We start from the raw sequence: 25,764 nt of genomic DNA on the forward strand, positions 1-25,764 counted from the left end.
AGCAGCTCCGCTGCTATGACTCAAGTGCAGCCTGGCAACTGGTTGTCAAGGGGAAAATATTCTAGACTGGATTGACAAATGACTACAGCGTGTGGCCAAATCTAGCCCTCGGCCTGTTTTTGCGCAAACCAATGCAGACAAAAGAACCCAAGACAGAGAGCCCATGTAGCCTGCGGAGCCTAAATGTTTACAATCTGGCTCTTCACAGAAAAGCTGGGCCGACCTCTGTTCTGGAGCACTGTTTTCTTGTTTTCCAAAGTGCCTTCTAAACATACAGGTATTCAGGCCAGAAGGATCCTACAGCCAGAGTTTGGGAAATGTCGGGGTAAGACAGGTTGACCAGAGAACCGCACTGCAGGCCTTCAGAGCCTTTCCATCTCCAAGTTCATCTGGCCCAGGAGCTTTCTCCATGGATCGAGGACAAATGTTCCAAGAACTGTACTTAGAGAGAGGCTGATGTAAACATTTTAATACAAAGGCATCTCCACCAGTTAAATCATAAAAGCGCAAAACACCTGAGGAAGCCACAGTTACAGAGATTCAGCTTTTAAAGACCCCACTTCCATCTGGGAGGTTTGACACAGGGAAGGACAGAGCCAACTTGAGCCATCTCAGCTGATTTTCACTTCCTGTGCAGGGGTTAGCTCTTTAACTTGGCCAAACAGTGGAAACATTAAAATGGGAAAATTGTATTATCTCAATCAAGTGCCTCAACATGCTCTCAATAGCAGTGAGTGGCTTCTGGAAGGCCGGGCCATCATTCCCTCCTCTCCCCCTATCAGTCCTCTGGAGTTACCCTGGGCCATGCGCTGTTTGTGCAGAAGAAATTCTTAACAGGCTGGAGCATAAGTCAGACCAAGCTGAACTGTTTGTTGAGCCCTGAGGCCTCTGACAAGCCTCAGTTAATTATTTAGTGAGGAGTTCTCGAAAGGCCAAACCTGGCCAAAATAGATGAAGTCTAGCCAGGATCAAACCAGGATTGTAACAGGACTCAACTTGCCTTTATTTGAATTCAGACATTTTCTGGTACCTAATCTTGTGCTAGGCATTGTGCTAAGTGTTGGGGGATACACATATAAACAGAGAAATTCTTTTCCCTCTAGAAACTCATAGGTGATTCATATAGTCCATAAATATTTATTAGTCACTAACTATGTGCTAGGCAGGAAAACATGAGAGAGCTGATCCTGGGTTTTATGGAGCTCACAGTGAACAGAGAACTTGGGCATCCAGCAACCGCAGGCAGCGGAGTCCCAGAGTGCTCAAAGAAACCCACCCTCCCGGCTCCCTTGGAGGTCAAAGTTCTTTGTGGGAGACAAACATGTGGGTCAAAAATCCAGTGCAGTGTGGCATTTTAAGAGCAAGGATAAGATTACTGTGAGCTCACAGGAGCCAGGGATGTTAGTTTTGCATGGGAGGGAGGAATGCTAGCTGGAGGAGACACTGGTAAGAGGGAAGGAAGGTGCCCATAACTCAGAACAGCGGGCAGGGCGTTTCAGGCAGAGGGAATATGCTCCTTCTGAGCAGAGGAGCAGAGAAGAGCATGGAGACGGAGAGGAAGGGCATGCAGGGTGACCCTGAATAGGAGCTGTGAAGCTGGGAAGGCCCCTGAAGGCCAAGTGAGGAGCCTGTTTTCTGATGAAGTCAGATAGACTGTGTAGGCTTCCTGCTAGTTTTTCAGATGGGTTGAGATCTCCAGATCAGTTCTCTCATGATGGGATAGTTTCCCAAGAACGGGCTTGGGTCAGTTACTCCCGTGAAAGTGTCAGGCATTGTGCAATTTCATAACATGCCCTTTGAGAAGATAAAGGTGACCTTGGGCTCTGGGATCTACGGGGTTTGTGCCACCGAAACAACCTGAATGACAGAACATTTCAAAATTCACTTCTTTTTAATCTTATCAGCACCACCATGCTCAAGTCAGCTGGTTTCTCAAAACTTTAGAATGTGCCTTTGTAAAATGACACAGATAAGAATTTGCTGATTAAATTATAATTCAGTTCTCATAAAAACATGCTGGGTCAAACACAGTCTTTAGTCCAAAGCCTCCATCTTTCAATGAAGAAACACTCAGTGGGTTCTAGGGATGTTGCTCTGCCCCTTTTGTCAAAGTACCACCCTACACAAATTTGTCTTTTATAAGAGTGAACATTTAAATAAGTTTTACCAAAGTATTAGGTTGGTGCAAAAAACAAACAAACAAACATACAAAAATAGCTTTTGTGCCAACCTGATATTTTTGCAAGATTGTTTTAGTTGAGTGGGTCATGCCCAGGTGGTCCACGGTGTAGCCAGGTGTCCAGAGCCCTGAGTCTGGCTCTGCCATTCTGGTGAATGACATTCTGCGTTGTTTGGGGAAAGTTTTATGCCTTCTTTGATTGCAATGATTTTAAAAATCAAAGGGAACTTGAAAATGATTTAGTCTTCTTGCCTGATCATATGGATAAGGGCTCATCTGAGTGAAGAGACTGAGACAAGATCTCTGTGCTAGGTACAGCAAAACCCAGCTTAGAAATGAGTTCTTGGCGTCTAAGTGCATGGTGGTTTCTCTTATTCCTTTCTGCCTGATTTGCCTCAGTTTCCTCATCTGTAAAAGGAGGACGAGGATTCCTGGCCTGACTTCTGCGTTGGTGGATGGTGAAGATAAAACAGGATGAAAAGCACAGAAGCACAGTGGGACTGCTTTGACTGCACCTGCGCATGCAACTGGGCAAATGCCCGTCTTGGACGGACAGGTGATGACTCTCATTCTTCACGCCCTTCTCCACTCTTTCCTGCTTTTCATCCCTAACTTGTAACAGAAACCTACACATTATGGTAAAAATGACATCTGAGCAATTTAGGAATTTCAGACGAGATATTTATTTCTTGAACACCTACTGTGTGTCAGCCACTTTTTAAGGTACTTTGCCACTCAGAAGAAAGGCAGGGTGAGGATTAGTATATATTACGTGGATGGAGTTTGTGTTGCGTGTGTGTGTTGTTTGTGTTGTTTTGTCACGTGACTTATTTCATAGACTCATTCTTAAAACCACCCAAGGTTAGGCATTCTTATTGGCAACTTACTCGTGAATAACTGATAAGCCTCACACAAATGAAGTTACACACACACACACACACACACACACACACAAACACACATCACAGAATGAAAGCTTTATGAGACTTACCCTTACCACAGGTCCGAGTTTCTTCATCTTGGCGTTATTGACAATTTTGACTAAATGATTCTTTGTGGTGGGGGCTGTCCTATGCACCCTGGAATGTTTAGCAGCGTCTCTGACCCCCGCCCCCACCAGGTGCCAGCAAACTGCTGCTTCAGTTAGGACAGCCAACAGTGTCTCTGGACATGGCCAATATTCCTTTGGGGAAAAACTCACCACTGGTTGAGATCCTATATATAACATAGTCTTATTTTTTATGTGATTCTATATCATATTCTGTTTAATTTAGAAAAGTGGGTTGCAACCTACTGAATTCATTTCTTGACCCACTAACCGATCTTGGTTTGTCATTTGAAAACTACTATTATGGGATTGTGAGATTGGTGGGGTGTTTTTTAAAGAAGGGAAAATGGTTGACATGATTTCCTGAGGCAGAGTGTGGCAGGAACCTTATAGTAATGAACAAATCAGCATGACAAATTTTAAAATAAAAATACACTACTGTGAAGGTTGTTTTTAGAGGGGATTTAGTCTTTCCAAATGTGAAGACGGTAGGCTGTTTAGGAGACCTAGTAAATTGTTCAGAGGTGAACTCTTCAGCTGAACATTTGAGGAGGGGCCCATGCAGCTGGAAAGAATGTGTGGAGTCCTCCTGTGCCTCCCTGAAGAGCTGGAATGCAGGTGCCTTCGGGATCTGGGAATGTGAAATGATGAAAGCATTTTTTCAATGAAGGATTTATTTGCAAACATGATCCAGAAAAAAAGACAAATAATTTTATCGAAAAGTAAAACAAGTAAATGTAACCAGAAAAACCTATCAACAGTAGGTTTTCTCTCCTCCTTAAAGGGAGTGCAGAATTGTACACACTTTTATTAGAACTCTAAGTCTAAAGGCATGCTTGGCATTGGTGCTAAATTAGTGAGTCTTCCTTAGTGCTTTCACTGTTTAGATGCCAGTGTAAACTGAGTCCCACCATAAGCAACTGGGTCTGACTGGTTTGGAGTCAGATGGGTCAGTGTTTGAATCCAGGTTCTGTCTACTTGGTATGGAACCTTGGACAAATGACATTTGTCCTCTAAGATTCATTTTTCTAAAAAATCTTTAAAATAGGAATGACAATATCTGTCTCAAAGCCACCTCAAGGCTTATAAGAGTTGTATTAAAAGAAATAAACAGTTTAGTGCCTGGTGTTTAGTAAGTATTCAGTAAGTGACATAAACATGACAATCATTACCAGAAGTAGCAGGGGTATTATACAAAATCCTAGGCACTGCATACCTCTGGGACTGGGCTTGTCTGTACCTGTGCCTTCAGAGAGGCAGGGGACCAGTTTCATCCTTTATGTCCTTCTCTACCCTTTCCTTTTCATCCCACACTTATAGTAGAAACCTATATGTTATGGTAAAAATGATATATTAGCAATTTACGTGTTACGCTCTGAGTCTCTGTTTCTTGGTGAGAGTGAGCTGTAAGGAGCCCCATTGTGCATTGGGAGTCCAGTGAGATCTGCTCAGAAACAGCAGCTGATGACCAGAAATGAGTGACACCCTGATGGTGGGAAGCGTCCAAGTCTCAGGAAAGGACCTCGTGAATCCCCTCTGCCTCCCATTCCAGCTGCGTCATGGGTGAGAGAACTTCTGAAAACAAGGCTGTGAACATTTGGTGGCTCAGCTACGTAGCTGCTTAAACAGAAATCATGGTAGCTTATCACTCTGTTCCTGGATCGGTGAGGGAGGATAGATGACAATCTGTGGAAGGAGACATTCTGAATTTGCATTATTTCTTATTGTACCTTTTACAAGGCCTGATGTTAATAATTGATATGAAACAAAACAAACATCAAATTCGGTGTATGTTCAACAGATGAAAGGTGGTGACTGAAATCACGGCATGGCTCCTGTGCACATGGGATTGCCCAGCCACGTCACTTAGAAAGGCCACTTCATCAAAGAGAGCCTCTTACCGGGTTGGAGCAGCGCCTGGGCCGTCTGTTAGTAATAATAGTTTACAGTAGGAAAAAAGTCTGATATCTGTTCCAAATTTTATTTTCTTTTAATGCTTTCATGCTTAAGGTGATAATCGTGGAGGAGAAATGATCCACACAGTTGATACTTCCTTTTATAAGACGGAAGATTGAATGAGATAATATACTTCGAAAGCTGTGGTGTTGCTTTATCTGTGTAAGGTTTGTCAAAATGACCATTAAGAAGGTACAAAAGTCTGGAGAGAAAATGATGAAACTTGGTGATTAAAAAATGATACATTCTTGAAATATTTGGCAAGTGCAGAGAGGGAAGGAGATTGACACTTGCGTCCTTTACTTGAGTTTGGACGGAGGTCGGTGGGATCTGAAATCGTTGATGGCCACAGCAGGAATTGCCTGCAAGACAGCTCTCAACCCCTAAGCAGCCTTTGCCCACCAAAGGACAGTAAGGTGCTTTTGAAAATCTCATTCTCGGTGACTACCATAGTTAGAAGGGCTGCTTTAGGGCTTTTTTTTTTTTTTTTTTTTTAGATGCTTTAAGAAAAGCAGAGGGCAAAATACCTTGAGGCAAGACTAAAGTGAATCGGAAACGGATTTAAGACTGAATGCTCACAAAACCCCCAGCCCGGCAGATTCCAAAATTCACCCAGTTAAATTGTGAAAAAAAATTTTTTAAAGGCCTGCCATTAAAAAGCCTGTTACAAAATAAATAATACAGCTACCCCAGGGATGGCAGCAGGCAGTGGATTCCCATCCACTCTCCTCTTACCATCTACCTTTCAGGCACCTACTCCCCACCCACAACCCTGGCCCAGTGCCCCCATGGATGGACTTGGGTGGTCTCTGAGGTGTGATGGCTCCCTTCAGGCAGCTTAGGGTCCCCCTGAGTGGTGTCAGCCAGAAGCATCCCAATGCTCAGTGCCTGGGTGGACCCTTCCATCCACAACCAGTCCAGTGGGAATGAATGCCTTGAAGACATGATTTGTAGGACTAAGTGTTTTAGTGAAACTTGTGATTCACAGATATCCTCACAGAATTCCAAGTATGCATTTTAGGCACACGTTTTTTGCAAACCCAGTCCCTGGCCCATACATGAAAATTCTCAAATAATGATGAAATGTGCTAGTTGCATCCCAGGTGGCAGGAATGGAAATCTCCTATAAATTTACCTTGCCTTCTCTCCGGCATGCAAGGATCAGAGTCAAGATTCATCCTCTTTGGCATTCCCCCTCTCCCTTTATGAACATGCCTATAGAAAGAGGAAAGTGCTGTTATTAAAATAGATGATTTCTGAGTTTAAATATGACTGTGTGTGCATAGATATATTGTTAAATATGTATCTATCTATACACACACATATATGTACATATATTTTCTTTTTCACTATTGACCACCAACAACTGAGAATCTGGAATCCTGACTGCTTTCATAACTGAAACCAAGTGTTCGTTGAATATTCAAAAGTTTATGCAAGGTTTGGGAGTCCTAATGTCTAATCTGAGATTCTCTTAGTGTGCTTACACTGAACTTCTAGAATAGGGTGGTAATTTTCCATTGATCAATGAAGGCGGATTCTGATTTCCACGTGGTATCCAATCCTGCCTTCCTGTGATGAGCTTTTAAAAAAGGTAGAGCACTTTTAAAGGCACCAAAGGGAGGCTCTTGTACCTGAACACACACACGCACACTCTCACTGCAACCTGCATGCCTTTTACAGTGACAAACTGTAATTGTTTAAAACTTGGCTCACTCCTCTTTCCTCTGTAAGAACTAGAAGTCTGCCAGTTTGAACTGTAATGGGCTCAGCTGTTTTGGAATGGTGTAATCACATTGTGAGATTCATTTTACAGCTGGACTAGTGAATTATATTCATTCACAAAACCAGTTTTACCTGGTCGGTTCCAGTTTTCCTCCATGTATGCTCACGGGGCCATAGATTTACCTCCAGCCTCGGCCAAGGAAATGTTTAATCCTAGAGGAAATTGTCATGGCAGTTATTCTGGGGCTCCATGTGCCTGCTCCCCGAGGAGTTCTCTAGCCAGATGGAAAGGGGGCTTGTATTGGGAGCGTTCTCAGACACACTGAGAAAGTCTTGCATATGCAGCAATTTCAGTTTCTATTTCTGAGAATTTTGTCAGGAGTCTTGACAATCAATGAGGACTGAAAACAATGAGTCACAGTTGCGGGTCTCTCATTAGGTTCATGGTCATAACGCACTGCACAGGGGAAGCCGCGTCTGAAGGCCAAGACCAGGGCTGTGCTGAATATGGTTTTCAACAGGACAATGGCACTTCAGTCTGTGGCTCAGGAAACATTGTGATGTTCCCTTTGTTTAATCAAAGTCCTTTCCAACTCTCAAAGGCTGGCTGATTTGAGAGCCGCCTTATCTTCCCTATCTCTGAAAGATGATGCAGTTGGTGTTGAAATCTTTACAGCTAATCTGAGCAAGATGTTTTCCACCAGTACAAACGCAACCAGACAATGTCATTCTCATGCTTGTTATCAATAAAAGAAATTTCCAGATTTCCCTGAATCAGACAAGGACTCAGTTTTCTTTCATTACCTTCAGCATTCAGGGTAAATTCACATGGATTCAGAAAGCAGGGATTCAGGAACAAGGAGCCAAGCCGTCCACTGCTGGGAGGGGCAGGTGTAAGGAAGACTGAAACAAGGGAACTCTTGGAAGAACTGACAACCTGTTCTGCCTGCCTTTTGGGATCTCGTGATGTGGGTTTTGCTTTGTATTACATGGAAGGATGGTATGTTAGGAGGAGGATTCTGTCCATGCTTCCGGAGAGCTCCCTGTGTGTGCAGGTCTGAGCGCAGACCAAGTGCTGCCCTACAGCTGCGAGCAGGTCAGGGAGAGGCAGCTTTGTGGGCAAGCCAGAGCTCCAGAAGGTTCAGAAGGTCCAAGCACTTCAGAAGTTTGCTTTGGGGTGTAGTGGGTGTGGGCATTTCTTCCTAGTTGGTGGTGGGGACTAGAGGAAGCCCGGAGATGCTTTGGAGAGGGGTCTCGAAAGCTTGGCAGGGATTCGCAGGGAAGGGAAAGATGCTCTTCCCACAGCACGGTTGGATGAGGACACAGCCACATGACCTGGCCGGGGCCTAAATACTCAGGCAGCCCTTCAACCCCGCGTACCATGGAATCACTATATCCTGGGGCCATCTATTGACCTCCTGCATTTCCGCTTTTTCATCTGTAAATTGAGGTTAATACTCTCCTTGCAAATTTGTTAAGTAAAAGTTAAATAAGACTTATCTATAAATCTTGTATCTTTCTATACTTTTTTTTTTTTTGAGATGGAGTTCGGAGTTTCACTCTTACTGCCCAGGCTGGAGTGCAGTGGCACGATCTCAGCTCACTGCAACCTCTGTCTCCCAGGTTTAAGCAATTCTCAGCAATTCTCCTGCCTCAGCCTCCTAAGTAACTAGAATTACAGGTGCCCACCACCATGCCTGGCTAATTTTTGTATTTTTAGTAGATACAGGGTTTCATCATGTTGGCCAGGCTAGTCTTGAACTCCTGACCTCAGGTGATCCACCTGCTTCAGCCTCCCAAAGTGCTGGGATTACAGGCATAAGCCATAGTGCCTAACCTCTCTCTCTCTCTCTCTCTCTCTCTCTCTCTCTCTCTCTCTCTGTCCGTCTGTCCGTCTGTCTGTCTAGCACAGCTGGTACATCACACACAAAGTTAGGGAGGTACCAAAGCTGGGATGAACGTTGGTTCCCTTCTCACTGTGGGATCTTCTGCCCTCTCCCCAGCATCCATCTATATATAGCCTCACATTCCACATAGCAGGATTGCAGGTTTTGCCTGTTGGTTTGTTTTCTTTGTCTTGTCCAACTTCTCTTCTCTATGGCTCTGGGCCTTCTGCTTTGCTGTTTCAAGCGCACCCTGAGCTCACCAGGGAGAACTGGTGTCTGAAACCTCCCCACCATGGCTGCCCTGAGCGGAGTCGGTTTTCCAGGCTCCATGTGGTATCCTCATCCTGCATTCTTCCTTTCCACCCCCAAACCTCCTTCTCCCTCTGTCCGACCCTCTGTGTGGTCAAATGTCAGAGGCACGGACATCATTGTAACAGCGGTGGCTTCATATCACTTCTTTGTCTTTTGTTTCCCAGTCTTGGAGGAGGCAGGCAACGAACACTGACTGTATTGTTAGAGGAAGCTTGGGTTTGAGGCCTAGACACATCCACCCTCCATGAGACGATGAGAACAGCAGTCCTGAAATGGCAGAGCAAGAAAACTGTGTAGCAAGAGCCTCGGAGAGGTCCCTTAATTTCCCTTTTCTATTACAAAAAATCAGGTATACTGCAAATATGGCATTGAAAATATATCTGCTTTGCTCAAATCTTTATAAGATATATTTGGAGCAAATGCCTCCTGAGGGAAAGACTTGCTGGTTCCACATCTCAACTCTGTTCCTTGCCTGCTTTCTGTTCAGAATTGGAAGGAAAATGATGAAAAGCTTGGGGAAGGGGGGCAAAGTGAGCTGGATGCAGCTTCACTCTGTGCAGACATCACCTTTTAATAATTTGAAACTGAAAAGAAGAACTGGAGTCAGGAAAGATGGGCTGCAGACTTCCTATAGGCAGGTCTCAAGGATGATAGGCACACCTTGGGAGTTTCGGGATCTAAAACTGTGAATTTACAACCACGTCTTTTTCTTTTCCTGAACATGACTCTGGCTTTGTGCTTTGGACTTACCTAGCAGCCCACAGCTGCTGCAAATTGATTTATTCTCTCATGATCATTGAAACTGCCACCTATAATGTCAGAGACACTGCTTCTCAGGCTGTTTCCTTAAGACCCGTTAAGGATTTCTTTTCCCTTTAGCTTCTCTCTATTCTTTCTCCCATCTGGTATATTCAGGTGCAGAGTATGGCTTACACCTACTGCTTTTCCAAATAGAGATTGTTTTGAGATGTATGTGCTTGGGGGAGTCCTGGGGGAAGATAGGTCATGCGATTACCATAAAATATTCCAAGACAACTGGCATGCCAGACTGTGAAGCTTATTGCTTTCTCTTAAAAATACCTTCATCAACTCCCTTTTTACATTACTATTTCTCACCCTTTGAAGACAAGGTGAGTTGGACCAGAAGTGAAGAGAAATCTACCCTGGGCTAAGGGGTCTAACATGCTGCCCCACTAGGTAACCAGGCAGCAGCCCTTAGAGCTGAGCAGAGACATGGCAGTGTCTCCCAGCAGTGGGGCTTAACCCGAGGGAGGTCACTCTGTGCTGCTTGGTCCAAGACAAAGGAAGAGCAGAGCCACCGTGAAGGAAGGAGTGAGGCAGAGGAGGGATGGGGCCAAGGTGTGGGCAGCTCAGCCCAGTGGGAGGAGCATAGGGTTTGGAGCCCAGCAGACCTTGTTTCCGTTCCCTTCCCACCACTTTCTAATCTTTGACAAAACCGTTTCCTGCTTTTGAATCCTGGGCATTTCAGGTATTTGAGGAGTAGTGTGCTAACCACCTCATAGGAGCACTGTGAGGCTAGAGATGAACGAGTTCATGCATGGACAGCCTCCTCTACGGCAGCGTATGGGAGATGCTCATGCGGCATCTATTGTTGCCATTACTTTTTTTCTGGCAAGAGTAATGTTGGAATCCGGTTCACCAGAGTAGTGGGAACCTGTCTGGAAGGGGTCATTTTTTGTGTGAACCCTCTCCCTCCTGCGGCTCTCTCCCCGTTGGGAGGATGTTTCCTGTGGACTTGCCAGCTCCATCTGCAATTCTGAGTTCAAGACTCCATTTGTGGGGGCTTTCAGAGCCTTCTGGAAGGCTCAACTGGTCCAATTTACTAACTCTGACAATGCTGACCTGCACATTATAGCTAAACTGCTCATGAGAGCAATTTGTAACATCACCCTGAGAGAGAGACCACATCAATAAAAAATGGGATAGAATGGGATTGCCTGCAAGGGGGTGGAAATCATGTAAACTCACATGCACAGCAGCTGTGTTTACCTCTCTTGGACTTGGGGATTTGAACATCACCTAAAATCTGGAGTCCTGTGGCTCAGGAAGGCATCTCAGTGTATGCTCCAAACCACGGAGTGTTACACCCGCCTTTCAGCCTGGGTTTGATAGTAGCTGTAGAAATCCAGTCACCCATAATTTGCATTGCCAACAGCACATTTCCAATTAAAAGCACAAGTTTGTGGGTATGAATCATGTACTTTGTATAAATTCTGCTATGTGATGATTTATTTTCTTGACACCAAATAAATTACACATAGTGAACTTGGCCTACTTTTACACCTCCTCCTCTATGGATTCTGGGTGAGCATAGAGGGAATTGATTGCAATGACAACTAATTTAGTGGGTGATGAGGACCCCATAATTTGGACCCCATAGGCAAGTAATTTTAAAGAAGGAGAAGTCAAAATAGCTTTTATGAACCAAAGGTTTTATAATTCCTAAGGGTCCTTCCAGTTTTCAAAACTCATCTACCACGTGCAATACAAAGCTTAACCTCTGCTATGGGGACATGAAAGTCCCAAGCCAGCCCACACTTGAAATCTTGAAAGAGGCACTGATTACACACAGCCCTAGTGACCTATTTGCCAGGGCCAGCTTCTCTTCCCTGCACACTGAGAAAGTACAAGGAAGGAAGCATTTCAAAGCAAAGTCCAATTTTGAAGCTGGCTTAGTTGTAATAAACTGATGTCTTATAGGCTCGTTTTTAAGGCTAGCTTTAATACTAAGTATCCCTTTAAAAAGAAGGCATTTTACAAGCTCGGTAGCATATAGTGTGCTCCTGGGCCCTGATGCTATGAACTGACTACAGTTGACTCTCCTTCCCCTGGTGCCTGGAACAAAGACCATTAGAATTAAGGTCACACCATCACAGAAGCTGCAAGCAACCACGAAGGGCCTTCCAGTCCTCACCTGTGCAAATGAAGGAATCGAGGCCCAGGACCAGAGTGAACATTTTTGTTTTCCAGGACACACAGCACCCCAGGGAGGGTTACAACCACATGGGGAGCCCTCAGAATCTTTGAAGATATTTAGGCCGGGGCTCCTTTCCCCCCTACAGAGCCTTTGCTGCTCAGACTAGCAAGTCTGAAGCCCAGCAACCTGGCATTATTTAGAAACTTCTCACAAATGCAGACTCTGATTCTGGACTGGTCCAGAACCTGAGATTCTGCATTTGGCCTCATTGGCCACTTCCGTGATACTAAAAAAGAGACAAAAAACAGTGAAGCCAACTCCTAATTTGTTTCCAGTTTAATTCTGTGAAATTAATTGTTTGTCTTTATCTCTACACAAAGTAACCCTCCCCTTTCCCCACCATACACATCCATTCATTCAGCCATGTCTCAAAGACACTGCATGTTCGGGTCTAGACCACTGCAGCAAAATGAATATTGCGGTAAAGGGAGTCACACGCATGTTTTGGTTTGAGTGTATATAAAAGTTGTTTTCGCCATATTGTAGTCTATTAAACACGCAGTAGCATCACATCTAGAAAAATGGACATATCTTTTTTTTTTTTGACATGGAGTCTCAATCTGCTGCCATGATCTTGGCTCACTGTAGCCTCTGCCTCCCTGGTTCAAGCAATTCCCCTGCCTCAGACTCCTGGGTAGCTGGGATTACAGGTGTGTGTCACCACATCTGGCTAATATTTGTATTAGTAGAGACAGGGTTTTGACATGTTGGCCAGGCTGGTCTCAAACTCCTGGCCTCAAGTGATTCACCTGTGTCAGCTTCCCAGAGTGCTGGGATTACAGGTGTGAGCCACCACACCCGGCCAAAAATGGGCATATCTTAATTAAATAAATACATTATTGCTAAAAATTGCTACTATATCTGAGCCTTCAGTGAGCTATAATTTTTTGCTGGTGGAGGGTTTTGCCTCCATGTTAGTAGCTGCTAGTTGACCAGTATGGCAGCTGCTGAAGGTTGGGGTAGTTTCTTAAAATGACAATTTCTTTAAATAAGACAATAAGAAAGTTTAACACATCAGTAGTTTTTTTTTTTTCTCCCTTTTCATACAAAAGTTCTCTGCAGAAGGTGATGCTGTTTGATAGCATTTCATCCACAATAGAAACTTCTTTCAGAACTGGAGTCCATCCTCTCAAACCTAAAATGTAGTGTATTAACTACATTTATGTAATATTCTAAAACGTTTGTTGTCATTTCAGTGATGTTGACAGCGTCTTCATCAGGAGTAGTTTCCATCCCATGACACCACTTCCTTTACTCATCCATAGGAAACAACTCCTAATTTATTCAAGTTTTATCAAGAGATTGCAGAAACTGAGTCACTTCTCAAGCTCCACTTCTAATTCTCTTGCTGCTCCTACCACATCTGCAGTTCCCTTGTCCACTGAAGTCTTGAATTCCTCAAAGTCATCCATGAGGGTTAGAATAAACTTCTTGCAAACTCCTACTAATCTTGATGTTTTGACTTCCTCCCATGAATCACAGATGTTCTCCATGGTATCTAGAGTGATGAGTCTTTTCCTGAAGGTTTTCAGTTTACTTAGCCCATATTCATCATGGGAATCACTATGGCAGCTATAGCCTTACAAAATACAATCCTTGAATAATAAGACTTGGAAGTCGAAATTACTTCTTGACCCATGGGCTACAGAATGGATACTGTGTTAGCAGACAGGAAAACAACGTTCATCTCTTTGTAAGTTTCCATCAGAGCTCTTGGGTGTCCAAGTACATTGTCAATGCCCAGTCATATTTGGAAAGGAATCTTTTTTTTCCTTCTGAGCAGTACGTCTCAACAGTGGGCTGAAAATATTCAGTAAACCATGCTGAAAACAGAGGTGTTCTCATCAAAACTTCAGAGTTCCATTTCTAGAACACAGGCAGAGTTGATTTATTACAATTCTTAAAGGCCCCAGAATTTTTGGATTGATAAATGATCATTGGCTTCAAACTGAAAGTCACCAGCTGCAATAGCTCTTTTCTTATGGCTCATTGGTCAACTTGAATGCATTAGCGTTTAACAAGAGCCAGCTTATCCTGTGAAGCTTTGAAACCAGGCATTGGCTTCTCTTTTCTAGCTATAGAAGTTCTAAATGGCGTCTTCTTCTAAGAGAAGGATGTTTTGTCTACGTTAAACATCTGCTGTTAGGTGTAGGCACCTTCTCCAGTGATCTCAGCTAGATCTTCTGGATAACTTGCTGCAGCTTCCCCATCATCATCTGCTGCTTCACCTTGCACTTTTACGTTCTGGAGATGGCCTCTTTCCTTAAACCTCACGAACCAACGTCTGTTAGCTCCGAGCTTTCCTTCTGCAGCTTCCTCCCCTTTCTCAGACTGTATGGAATTCAAGAGAGTTAGGGCCTTGCTCTGGATTAGGCTGTGACATAAAGGGATGCTGTGGCTCCTTCAATCTTCCTTCCAGACCACTAAAACTTTCTCCATATTGGCAATAAGCTTGTTTTGCTATTTTATTGTGTGTTCACTGGAGTAGCATTTTAATTTCCCTCAAAAACTTTTCCTTTGTATTCACAGCTTGGCTGAGTGTTTAGTGAAAGAGCCTAGCTTTGAGCCTATCTCAGCTTTGAACATACCTTCCTCACTAAGCGTAATCATTTCTAGTTTTTTGTTTTAAGTGAGATATGTGCAACTCTTTCTTTTGCTTGGACACTTAAAGGCCATTTTTGGCTTATTGATCAGTCTAAATTCAATACTATTGTGTCTCAGGGAATAGGGAGGTATGGGGAGAGGGACAGAGATGGGGAAACAGCCAGTCTGCGGAGCAGGTTAGAATACACACAGCACAACATTTATTAAGTTATCTGTCTTACACAGGCCTGATTTGTGGTCCCCTCAGAAATAGTAACATCAAAGATCGCTGATCACAGATTGCTATAACAGAGATACTAATAATCAAAAATTGTAAAATATTGTGAGCATTGCCAAAATGTGATGCAGAGACATGAAATGAATCATGCAATTGGAAAACGTGGCTTCAACAGACTGGCTCAGTGCAGGGTTGCCACAAAACTTCAATTTGTAAAACATGCAGCATCTGTGAAATGCAATAAAGGTAAATGCATTAAAATACTGTATGCTTGTAACACACCAAACTAAACTTTTTTTTTTTTTGCAATGGAGTCTTGCTCTGTCACCAGGCTAAAGTGCAGTGGTGTGATCTCAGTTCACTGCAACCTCTGCCTCCCGGGTTCAAGCGATTCTCTTGCCTTAGCCTCCTGAGTAGCTGGGATTACAGGTGTGTGTCACCACACTCAGCTAATTTTTGTACTTTTAGAGATGGGGTTTCACCATGTTGACCAGTATGGTCTTGATCTCTTGACCTTGTGATTTGCCTGCCTCGGCCTCCCAAAGTGCTGGGATTACAGGCGTGAGCCACCACACCTGATGTCATCAAACTTTTAATTGGCTACTAAGTGCTTTGGATATTTTTCCTTAAATATTCCTGTGCTGTGCACCTGCTCCTACTCTTCAGCCCCATACCTAAAGTTCCTTTGCCTCTGGTCTTCGTATTAACATTCTTTCCCACAGACACCAGAGTGACTTTTATAAAACCTGATCTGTTCTACTTAAATCTCAAATCTTCCATGGGGTCTTCTACGGACTGAATTACATCCCCCAAAGCTGCTACTATGTTGAAGTGTTCACCCTCAATGTGATGAAATTTGGAAGTAGAGCCTTTAGGAGATAATCAGGTATAGATGAAATCATGAGGACTGTGCCCACATTATGGGATTTGTGTCCTTCTAAGAAGAGACACCAGAGAACTTGCCTCCTTTCTCTCTGCCATGTGAGGACATAGCAAGAAGGCAGCTGCCTGCAAACCAGGAAGACAGCCTTCACCAGAACCAGTCCATGCTGGCATCCTGATCTCGGTTTTCCAGCTTCCATAACTGTGATAAATAAATGTCTCTTATTTAAACACAGCCCATGATATTTTGCTAAGGCTGCCCAAGCAGACTAAGATAGGTTCTATTCTTTTCAAAATGGAATGTACTGTACAAACTCCCTAAAATGACATGAGGATCATTTGTAATTTGGGCACCTTGTAAGTGTCCAGCAGATGTTTTCTGATTGTGTGACTAAATTGCTGAGTTCTGTGAGTTAGCAATTGATCCAAAGGTGGAAATGGTGGTGGAGGAGGGAGAGCTTGTTCTCAGAATTGTACAAAGTGGTGTTTGATGTCATGCTGCGTCACTGTCTGTACTGGCTGTACTGGTTAATTTCACATATCATCTTGACTGAGACAGGCTGCCCAAACATTTGGTCAATCGTTATTCTGGCTGTGTCTGTGAAGGTGTTCTGGATGACATTATTTAAGTTGCTAGACTAAGTAAAGACGTTTGACCTTCCTAAAGTGAGTGGGCCTCATCCAATCTATTGAAGACCCGAACAGAACAAAAAGGCTGAGTAAGCAAGAACTCCTGTCTGTCTGCCTGAGCTGAGACACCAGTCCTCTCTCTCTTTAGACTCAAAATGTTGGCTCTTTCTGGAGTAAAACTTACACCACTGGTCTCTGTCAGCTGGAGCTGCTATAACAAAAAAATATGATAGACTGGAAGGCTCAAACAATAGATACTTATTTCTCAGAGTTCTGGAGGCGGCGAAGTCCAAGAGCAAAGTGATGGCAGATGCAGGGTGTGGCGAGGGCCGGCTTCTCACTGCATCCTCACGTGACAGAGAGAGCTCCAGTCTCTTTCTCTTCTTATAAGGACACTAATTCCATCATGGGGACTCTGTCTTCATGAACTCGCCTAAACCTAATGATGGCCCAGAGGCCCCACCTCCTGATACCATCCTATTGGGAGTTAGGGTTTCAGCATGGGAATTTGGGGGCAATACAAACATGTAATTTTGTGAAAGCATTCAGCTTTTCTCCTTCTTTCCTCCTTCTTAAGCAGACTCAGACTCAGACTACAATGATCAGGTTTCATGGTTCTCCAGCTTGCCAACTGCAGATCTTGGGAACTCCAAACCTTCATCATCACATGAGTAAATTCCTTATGATAAATCTATTTGGTTCTGCTTGTTCTGCTCCTGTTGGTTCTGTTTCTCAGTGGAACCCCGACTAATGAATACAGTGTCTTTAAGACAGCAGCACCAGGGAAGCAGGCAGTAGCATGGTGTGGCCTCAGCCCTCTCAGTACTTCTGCTCCTCTACCTGGCTCAGCTGAAAACAATGCCCCTAGGAGGGTGGTCTGGCATTTATATGGGATCCCAGGAGCAGATCAAGCAATAATTAGACAGAGACAAAACACGGCCTTCCCCAGAGACACACTGGAGCTGAGCAGGAGGCATCTTTGCTCCTGCTGAGAGTAACCATGCCCAGAGTGTGGGAGGCAGCATTGACAGGGGCACCCTGATGTCTGGTGCCCACCCTTGCCCTCCTGAGCCCCCAGACTCTACTCTCTTGAATGAGTCTGATGGAAGGCAGCCACCTTCCTCAGGCCCTGCATGCCTCCACTACAGAGTGACCGCTGAAAAACCTTCACTAGGATTTAATCTCTTTGAATTTTCTCACTGAATTTCGACATTAAAGGGGATAGCACCACCATCTAGAAAATGAGTTCCTGCAAAATTTGGGCCAGAAGTTAGTAACTCCTTGAACAATTTTGCATTGAGCTTTATTTAGTTATTTACCATTTTTGAATTTGGGTCTTATAGAATCTGGAGTAGAATAGTGGAGGCCAGGGGAGGGCCAGCTTTTGTGAACTGAAGCATATACCATTTTGGGGCTCTCTTTAAGAATAATAATAAAAATCATCACACAAAATGATACTTATTTAGTATGAGAAAAGAAACCAAATTTTAAAAAGCTATGACGTAGCACAAATACAAAAAAATCTAGAAAAATAGCATATTACTTTTGATAATTAACTGCTTGATACAGATGTATAATACTTTCATTCCTATGATTTTGGCTGCATAGCTTACCTCTTCTCTGGATAATGGCGTTTTTGAAATTCTATTTTGCAATAACAAATATTTACCTTCAGAAAAGAGCTCTATGCTGCTGAAACCCAGGGAAAGGGAGCTGAGTCTGAGGCTCAGGGAAGAAGGGCTGAACAATAGTTTGTAATATTTTCATAGAGAAATGAGAAAAATAACTTGATCTTCTTTTAGCATCATTGATTAACATTATTTTAGTTATTGATAGTTGAGATGTAAAATTTGCAACTCTATACACAGATCTCCTTGATGTCTATACTCTAGTTGCATACATGGCTATTTAGATAAAGTTCATTTTGTTGCATTTACATAAACAAATGCATGGTGTATGCTTTATTGCATTTGCTGAACTGTTGATTGTATTCTAATAGGAGAGAACTTGTATTTTTTCCATAAGCATTGATGGAAACTGATTTCTCTGTGAAATTTTTCATGACCGATAATTAGAAGAATTTTCCACAGATTAGCTTCTGACTCTGTACATGTCAAATCTTATTTCTGTTCCATGATCCACATACTTTTGGTACCAGATACCATAAGATGCATTTATATTGCTATTGGATCTCTGGGCCTGGACTTTCATGTTACCATGCCATGAGAGTTGGGCAGCAGGAATTCTCCTGGAAGCCTTCACTACACTGGGACAGAAAACAATAACTTACCTACACTTAATTACATAAATATATCCCAATAAGCCCAAACTAAGTGTATCCCCAATTGTTCTTCTTTTCATCCAAAACTCAAGTATGTACAAATTGTGCCAAGAGAAACTGAGAACAGAGGACATAAGATGTGGAGGATCTGGGAGTGGAGAGATGGAGCAAGCTGGCTCAACAGACTGCAGACAAAGTCATAGAAATATGAGCATCAGTCATATCAATGCATTGTGGGGTTCCCTTCCAAGGGTCTTAGAAAAAAACCCATGGAGGACAGAAGTCCTAAAACTTCAGCTATTTGGTGAACCTGTCTCTTATGGAGACTTTGAAAATACACTACAGAAAAGTTGGATTGGGAGAGGGGACCAAGATGGCCAAAAGGGAGCTTCTCCACATTGCAGCTCCCACTCAGTGAGACACAGAACCAGATATCCACGTCTCCGAGTAAGGTACCTGGTTCATTCCAAAGGGACTGGTTGAACAGTGAAATTAAGCCAAAAAATAGGTGACGAAAGCAGCCCAAAGGGGGGCAAGCTGAGGCAAGGAGGGGCACTGCCCCACCTGGGAACCGTATCTGGCATGGAGAATTGAGGGGGATGACACCTCCTTAGTACTCAGAAAAAGGTACAGTGCTTCACTCCAAGACTTCAGCAGCACACAGCCAAGGAAAACACCGTCTGGCTGAGAACTGCCCCAAATTGAAGACACAGGTGACAGCCCAGGCAAGCAGCACCAGCCAGACTGGTGCCTTATCTGTGCAGACCAGGGCAAACACTTGCACTAACACCAAGAAGACTTGCAAGAAGGAACTGCCCATCCCACAGAAGGGAGAGTTGAAAGAAGGAAGGAGGATATGGCTAGACAGGTCCCACCTCCACAAGATCCAGCAACCAGAATCCCTCTCCCAGGAGAGTGTTGCAGTTAACACATCAGACAGAGCTCCGTCAGGATCAGTGGGCTTGGCAGAGGGAAAGAAGCCCTGCATTTGGAAGGCAGGTCTAATCCCATCAGGATAAGCAGAAACCAGGCAAAGAATAAACAGCAGCCTGGCTGAGAAGAGGGCAGCCCAGCAGCGCCTCCACAGGCCGACAACAGGCAGACTGTCTCAAGTGTCACACTGACACCTGCATTAAAAAAGAAAAAGGCTCATACAGGAGAAATAACCCCAACTTTAACAGAAAGGACGTCCACTCAGAGATCCCACCCGAAATCACCAACTTCAAAGATCAAAGATAGATAAAGCCATGAAGATGGGAAGAAACCAGCACAAAAAGGATGAAAAAGTTAAAGTCCGGAAAGCCTCCCCTCCCCAGAGAGATCACAATGACTCACCAGCAAGGCAACAAAACAGGTCAGAGAATTATTTCGGTGAGCTGACAAAAGCAGGCTTCAGAAGATGGGTAATAAACTTCTCTTAGCTAAAAGAACATATTCTAACCCAATGCACAGAAACTAAGAATGTTGAAAAAAGATTAGACAAAATGCTAACTAAAATAACCAGCCTAGAGAAGCACATAAACAACTTGATGGAGCTGAAAAATACAGCACGAGAACTTTGTGAAGCATACACAAGTTTCAATAGCCAAATTGATCAAGCAAATAAAGGATATCAGAGATTGATGGTGAGCTCAACAAAATAAAAGAGAAGGCAAGAAAAGAGAAAAAAAGAGTAAAAAGAAATTATCAAAGCCTCCAAGAAGTATGGAATTATGTGAAAAGACCTAATCTACGTTCGATTTGGTGTACCTGAAGAGGATGGGGAAACTGAATCCAAGCTGGAAAACACTCTTCAGGAATATTACCCAGGAGAACTTCCCCAACCTAGCAAAGCAGGCCAGCATTCAAATAGAGGAAAGACAAAGAACACCACAGAGATACTCCTCAAGAAGAGCAACCCCAAGGCACATAATTGTCAGATTCATCAGGGTTGAAATGAATGAAAAAATGCTAAGGGTAGCCAGAAAGAAAGGTCATGTCACCCACAAAGGAAAGCCCCTCAGACTCACAGTGTATCTCTTGGTAGAAACCCTACAAGCCAGAAGAGAGTGGGGGCCAATATCCTTAAAGAAAAGAACTTTCAACCCAGAATCTCATATCCAACCAAACTAAGCTTCATAAGTGAAGGAGAAATAAAATCCTTTATGGACAAGCAATTACTGAGAGGTTTCATTGCCCCCAGACCTGCCTTACAAGAGTTCCTGAAGGAAGCACTAAACACAGAAAAAACATCCAGCACAGCCACTGCAAAAATGAACCAAATGGTAAAGATCAACGATGCAATGAGGAAACCTCATTGACCAATGGGCAAAACAAACAACCAGTAACAAAATGGCAGATCAAATCCACACATAACAATATTAACATTAAATGTAAATGGCCTAAATGCCCCAATCAAAAAACAATGACTGGCAAACTGGGTAAAAAGTCAAGACCCGTTGGTGTGCTGTATTCAGGAGACCCATCTCACAAAGACACACATAGACTCAAAATAAAGGGATGGACGAATATCCACCAAGCAAATGGAGAGCCAAAAAAAAAAAAAAAAAAGCAGATGTTGCAATTTTAGTTTCTGATAAAATGGACTTTAAACCAACAAAGGTCAAAAGAGACAAAGAAGGGCATTACATAATGGTGAAAGGCTCAATACAATGAGAAGAGCTAACTATCCTAAATATATATGCACCCAACAGAGGAGCACCCAGATATATAAAGCAAGTTCTTAATGACCTACAAAGAGACTTAGACTCCTGCACAATAATAGTGTGAGATTTTAACACTCATCTGTCAACATCAGACAGATCATCAACAAGGATATCCAGGACTTGAACACAGAACTGGAACAAGCAGACCTAATACACATCTACAGAACTCTCTGCCCCAAAGCCACAGAATATACATTCTTCTCAGCACCACATCACACTTACTCTAAAATTGACCACATAATTGAAAGTAAATCACTCCTCAGCAAATGCAAAAGAACAGAAATTATAACAGTCTCTCAGACCACAGTGCAATTAAATTAGATCTCAGCATTAAGAAACTAACTCGAAACTGCACAACTTCATGGAAACTGAACAACTGGCTCCTGAATGTTGACTGGATAAACAATGAAATGAAGGCAGAAATAAAGATGTTCTTCAAAACCAACAGGAATGATGACACAATGTACCAGAATCTCTGGAACACATTCAAAGCAGTGTCTAGAAGGAAATTTATAGCAATAAATGCCCACATGAGAAGCGAGGAAAGATCTAAAATCAACACCTTGTCATCAAAGTTGAAAGATCTAGAGGAGCAAGATAAAGAAAAAAACACTCAAAAGCCAGCAGAAGACAAGAAATAACTGAGATCAGAGCAGAAATGAAGGAGATAGCGACACAAGGCATCATTCAAAAAATCAATAAATCCAGGGGCTGGGTTTTTGAAAAGATCAACAAAATAGATAGACTGCTAGCCAGATGAATAAAAAGGAAAAGAGAGAAGAATCAAATAGATGCAATAAAAAATGATAAAGGGGATATCACCACCAATCCCACAGAAATACAAACTACCATCAGAGATTACTACAAACAACTCTATGAACATAAACCAGTAAACCTGGAAGAAATGGATAAATTCCTGGACACTTGCACCCCCCAAGACTAAACCAGGAAGAAGTTGAAACACTGAATAGACCAATAACAATGGCTGAAGTTGAGGCAACAATTAATAGCCTACCAACCAAGAAATGTCCAGGTCCAGACAGGTTCACAGCCGAATTCTACCAGACATACAAAGAGGAGCTGGTACTATTCCTTCTGAAACCATTCTAAACAACACAAAAAGAGGAAATCCTCCCCAACTCATTTTATGAGACCAACGTCATCCTGATAACAAAACCCAGCAGAGACTCAACAAGAAAAGAAAACTTCAGGCCAATCTCCATGATGAACATAGATGCAAAAATCTTCAATAAAATACTGGCAAACCAACTGCAATAGCACATCAAAGCTTATCCATCACGGGGATGCAAGGCTGGTTCAACATACACAAGCAAGTCCATAAACATAATCCACCACTTAAATAGAACAACAACAACAACAAAAAAAACCACATAATTATCTCAATAGATGCAGAGAAGGCCTTCAACAAATTCAATGGCCTTTATGTTAACAACTCTCAATAAACTATGTATTGATGGAACATATCACAAAATAATAAAAGCTATGACAAATCCACTGTAGATATTTTACTGAATGGGCAAAAACTGGAAGCACTCCCTTTGAAATCTGGCACTAGACAAGGATGCCCTCTCTCACCAGTCTTATTCAATATAGTATTGGAAGTTCTAGCCAGAGCAATCAGGCAAGAAAAAGAAATAAAGGACATTCAGTTAGGAAAGGAGGAAGTCAAATTGTCTCTATTTGCAGATGACATGATTGTGTATTTTGAAGATCCCATCATCTCAGCCCAAATTCTCCTTAAGCTGATAAGCAACTTGAGCAAAGTCTCTGGAAACAAAATCAATGTGCAGAATCACAAGCATTCCTATACACCAATAACATACAGAGAGACAAATCAAGAGTGAACTCCCATTCATGATTGCTACAAGGAGAATAAAATATGTAGAAATAAAACTAACAAAGGAAGTAAAGGACCTCCTCAAGGAGAATTACAAACCACTGCTCAAGGAAATAAGACCCAAACAGATGGAAAACATTCCTTTCTCATGGTTAGGAAGAATCAATATCGTGAAAATGGCCATATTGCCCAAAATAATTTATAGATTTAATGCTATTCCCATCAAACCACCCTTGACCTTCTTCACAGAACTGGAAAACACCACTTTAAACTTCATATGGAACCAAAAAGAGCCTGCCTAGCCAAGACAATTGTAAACAAACAAACAAAAACACAAAGCTGGTGACATCATGCTGCTGGACTTCAAGTTATACTACAAGGTAACAGTAATGAAAACAGAATGGTACTGTTGGGGTTCAGGGGTTCAAGGGAGCCCTTAGCTTCCCTGAGAGGACATTTCTTGGTCTTCTGCTCTCTCAAAAATGAGAGAGAGGACCAAAATGTGCTTGCGAAGTAAATGCCAGACCCCAAACAGTGTTTTTGCAGAAAGTGAATTTATTTGTAGAGAAAGAGAAAAAAAGAAGGAGAGGAAGAGAGAGAACTTCCACATGAGAGGGAGAGAGTGTGTGTGGAAGGGGTTTCAAACATGGAGTCCAAAGGGGTGTGGAAGAAGGGGACTTTTAACCTGGAAGGAATTCCCTCCTTCTCCAATCTCCCTGGCCAATGAAGAGTTCATTAGAACTTCCACTGGAGTGATTGACGTTTAGATTTTTTCTGTGCCCTCAAAAATTAAAACAGAGACCATTAAATCTCCCAGTTGGAGAGAGATGGGAGAGGGGCATGGCACTGGGAAGTTCTTGCCCTTAAACCTATGCCCCCTCGTGGACCTGGAAAGAGAACACCTTCCCTCAGTACTGGTACCAAAACAGAGACATAGACCAATGAAACAGATCAGAGGTCTCTAGGGCAACACCACACATCTACAACCATCTAATCTTTGACAAACCTGACAAAAACAAGCAATGTGGAAAAGATCCCCTGTTTAATAAATGGTGTTGGGAAAACTGGATAACCATGTGCAGAAAGCAGAAACTAGACCTCTTCTTGACACCTTATACTAAAACTGACTCCAGATGGGTTAAAGACTTAAACATAAGACCTAACACTATAAAAACCCTGGATGAAAACATAGGCAAAACCATCCAGGACATAGGCATAGGCAAGGACTTTATGACTAAAACACCAAAAGCAATGGCAACAAAAGCCAAAATAGACAAATGGTATCTAATTAATTCAGAGCTTCTGTACAACAAAGAAACAATCATCAGAGTGAACTGGCAACCAACAGAATGGAAAAAAAATTTTGCAATCTACTTATCAGGCAAAGGGCTAATATCCTGAATCTACAAGAACTAAAGCAGATTTACAAGAAAAAATCAAACGAACACAACTAAAAGTGGGCAAAGGGTATGAACAGACACTTTAAAAAAGAGGATATACATGAGGCCAACAAACATGAAAAAATGCTCAATATCACTGGTCATTAGAGAAATGCAAATCAGAACTACATTGAGATACCATCTCATGCCAGTTAGAATGGTGATCATTAAAAAATCTGGAGACAACAGATGCTGGAGAGGATGTGGAGAAATAGGAACACTTTTACACTGTTGGTGGGAGTGTAAATTAGTTCAACCATTGTGAAAGACAGTGTGACAATTCCTCAAGGGTCTAGAAATAGAAATTCCATTTGACCCAGCAATCCCATTACTGGGTATATACCCAAAGGAAGATTAAGCATTCTATTATAAAGACACATGCACACACATGTTCATCATGGCCCTGTTTACAACAGCAAAAACCTGGAAGCAATCCAAATGCCCATCAATGATAGACTGGACAAAGAAAATGTGGCACATATACACTATGGAATACTATGCAGCTATAAAAAATGATGAGTTCTTCCTGACACCTTACACTAAAATTAACTCCAGATGGATTAAAGACTTAAACATAAGACCTGGCACCATAAAAACCCTAGAAGGAAATCTAGGCAAAATTATCCAGGACATAGGAGTAGGCAAGGACTTCATGAACAAAACACCAAAAGCATTGGCAACAAAAGCCAAAATAGACAAATGGGACCTAATCAAACTCCACAGCTTCTGCACGGCAAAAGAAACAGTCACTAGAGTGGATAGGCAACCAACAGAATGGGAAAAAATTTTTGCAGTTTACCCATCTGACAAAGGGCTGATATCCAGAATTTACAAAGAACTCAAACAGATTTACAGGAAAAAAACCAAACAAGCCCATTCAAAAGTGGGCAAAGGATATGAAAAGACACTTTACGAAAGAAGACATATATGAGGCCAACAATCATATGAAAAAATGCTCATCATCACTGGTCATCAGAGAGATGCAAATCAAAACCACATTGAGATACCATCTCACACCAGTTAGAATGGCGATCATTAAAAAAT

The 25,764-nt window shown here is 42.6% G+C and overlaps 1 protein-coding gene across 3 annotated transcripts in view; it reads left to right on the plus strand.

The window, feature by feature from the left end:
- LOC128929670 (uncharacterized) overlaps positions 1–25,764 on the plus strand; it is a 361,144-nt gene that overhangs the window by 320,505 nt on the left and 14,875 nt on the right. For 2 of the 3 annotated variants that reach the window (XR_013526170.1, XR_008476490.2), the window contains one exon: positions 2,579–2,735. Coding sequence is in view for 1 of the 3 variants with exons in the window: in XM_078348518.1 (XP_078204644.1) it covers positions 2,579–2,657 (79 nt within the window). In the remaining 2 variants the exon portion in view is untranslated. Of the gene's footprint in view, positions 1–2,578; positions 20,364–25,764 lie in introns of those variants that run through there. The other variant, XM_078348518.1, reaches the window with a different exon arrangement.

The sequence above is a fragment of the Callithrix jacchus genome, chromosome 14 (assembly GCF_049354715.1).
Source record: "Callithrix jacchus isolate 240 chromosome 14, calJac240_pri, whole genome shotgun sequence".
Taxonomy (NCBI): Eukaryota; Metazoa; Chordata; class Mammalia; order Primates; family Cebidae; genus Callithrix; species Callithrix jacchus.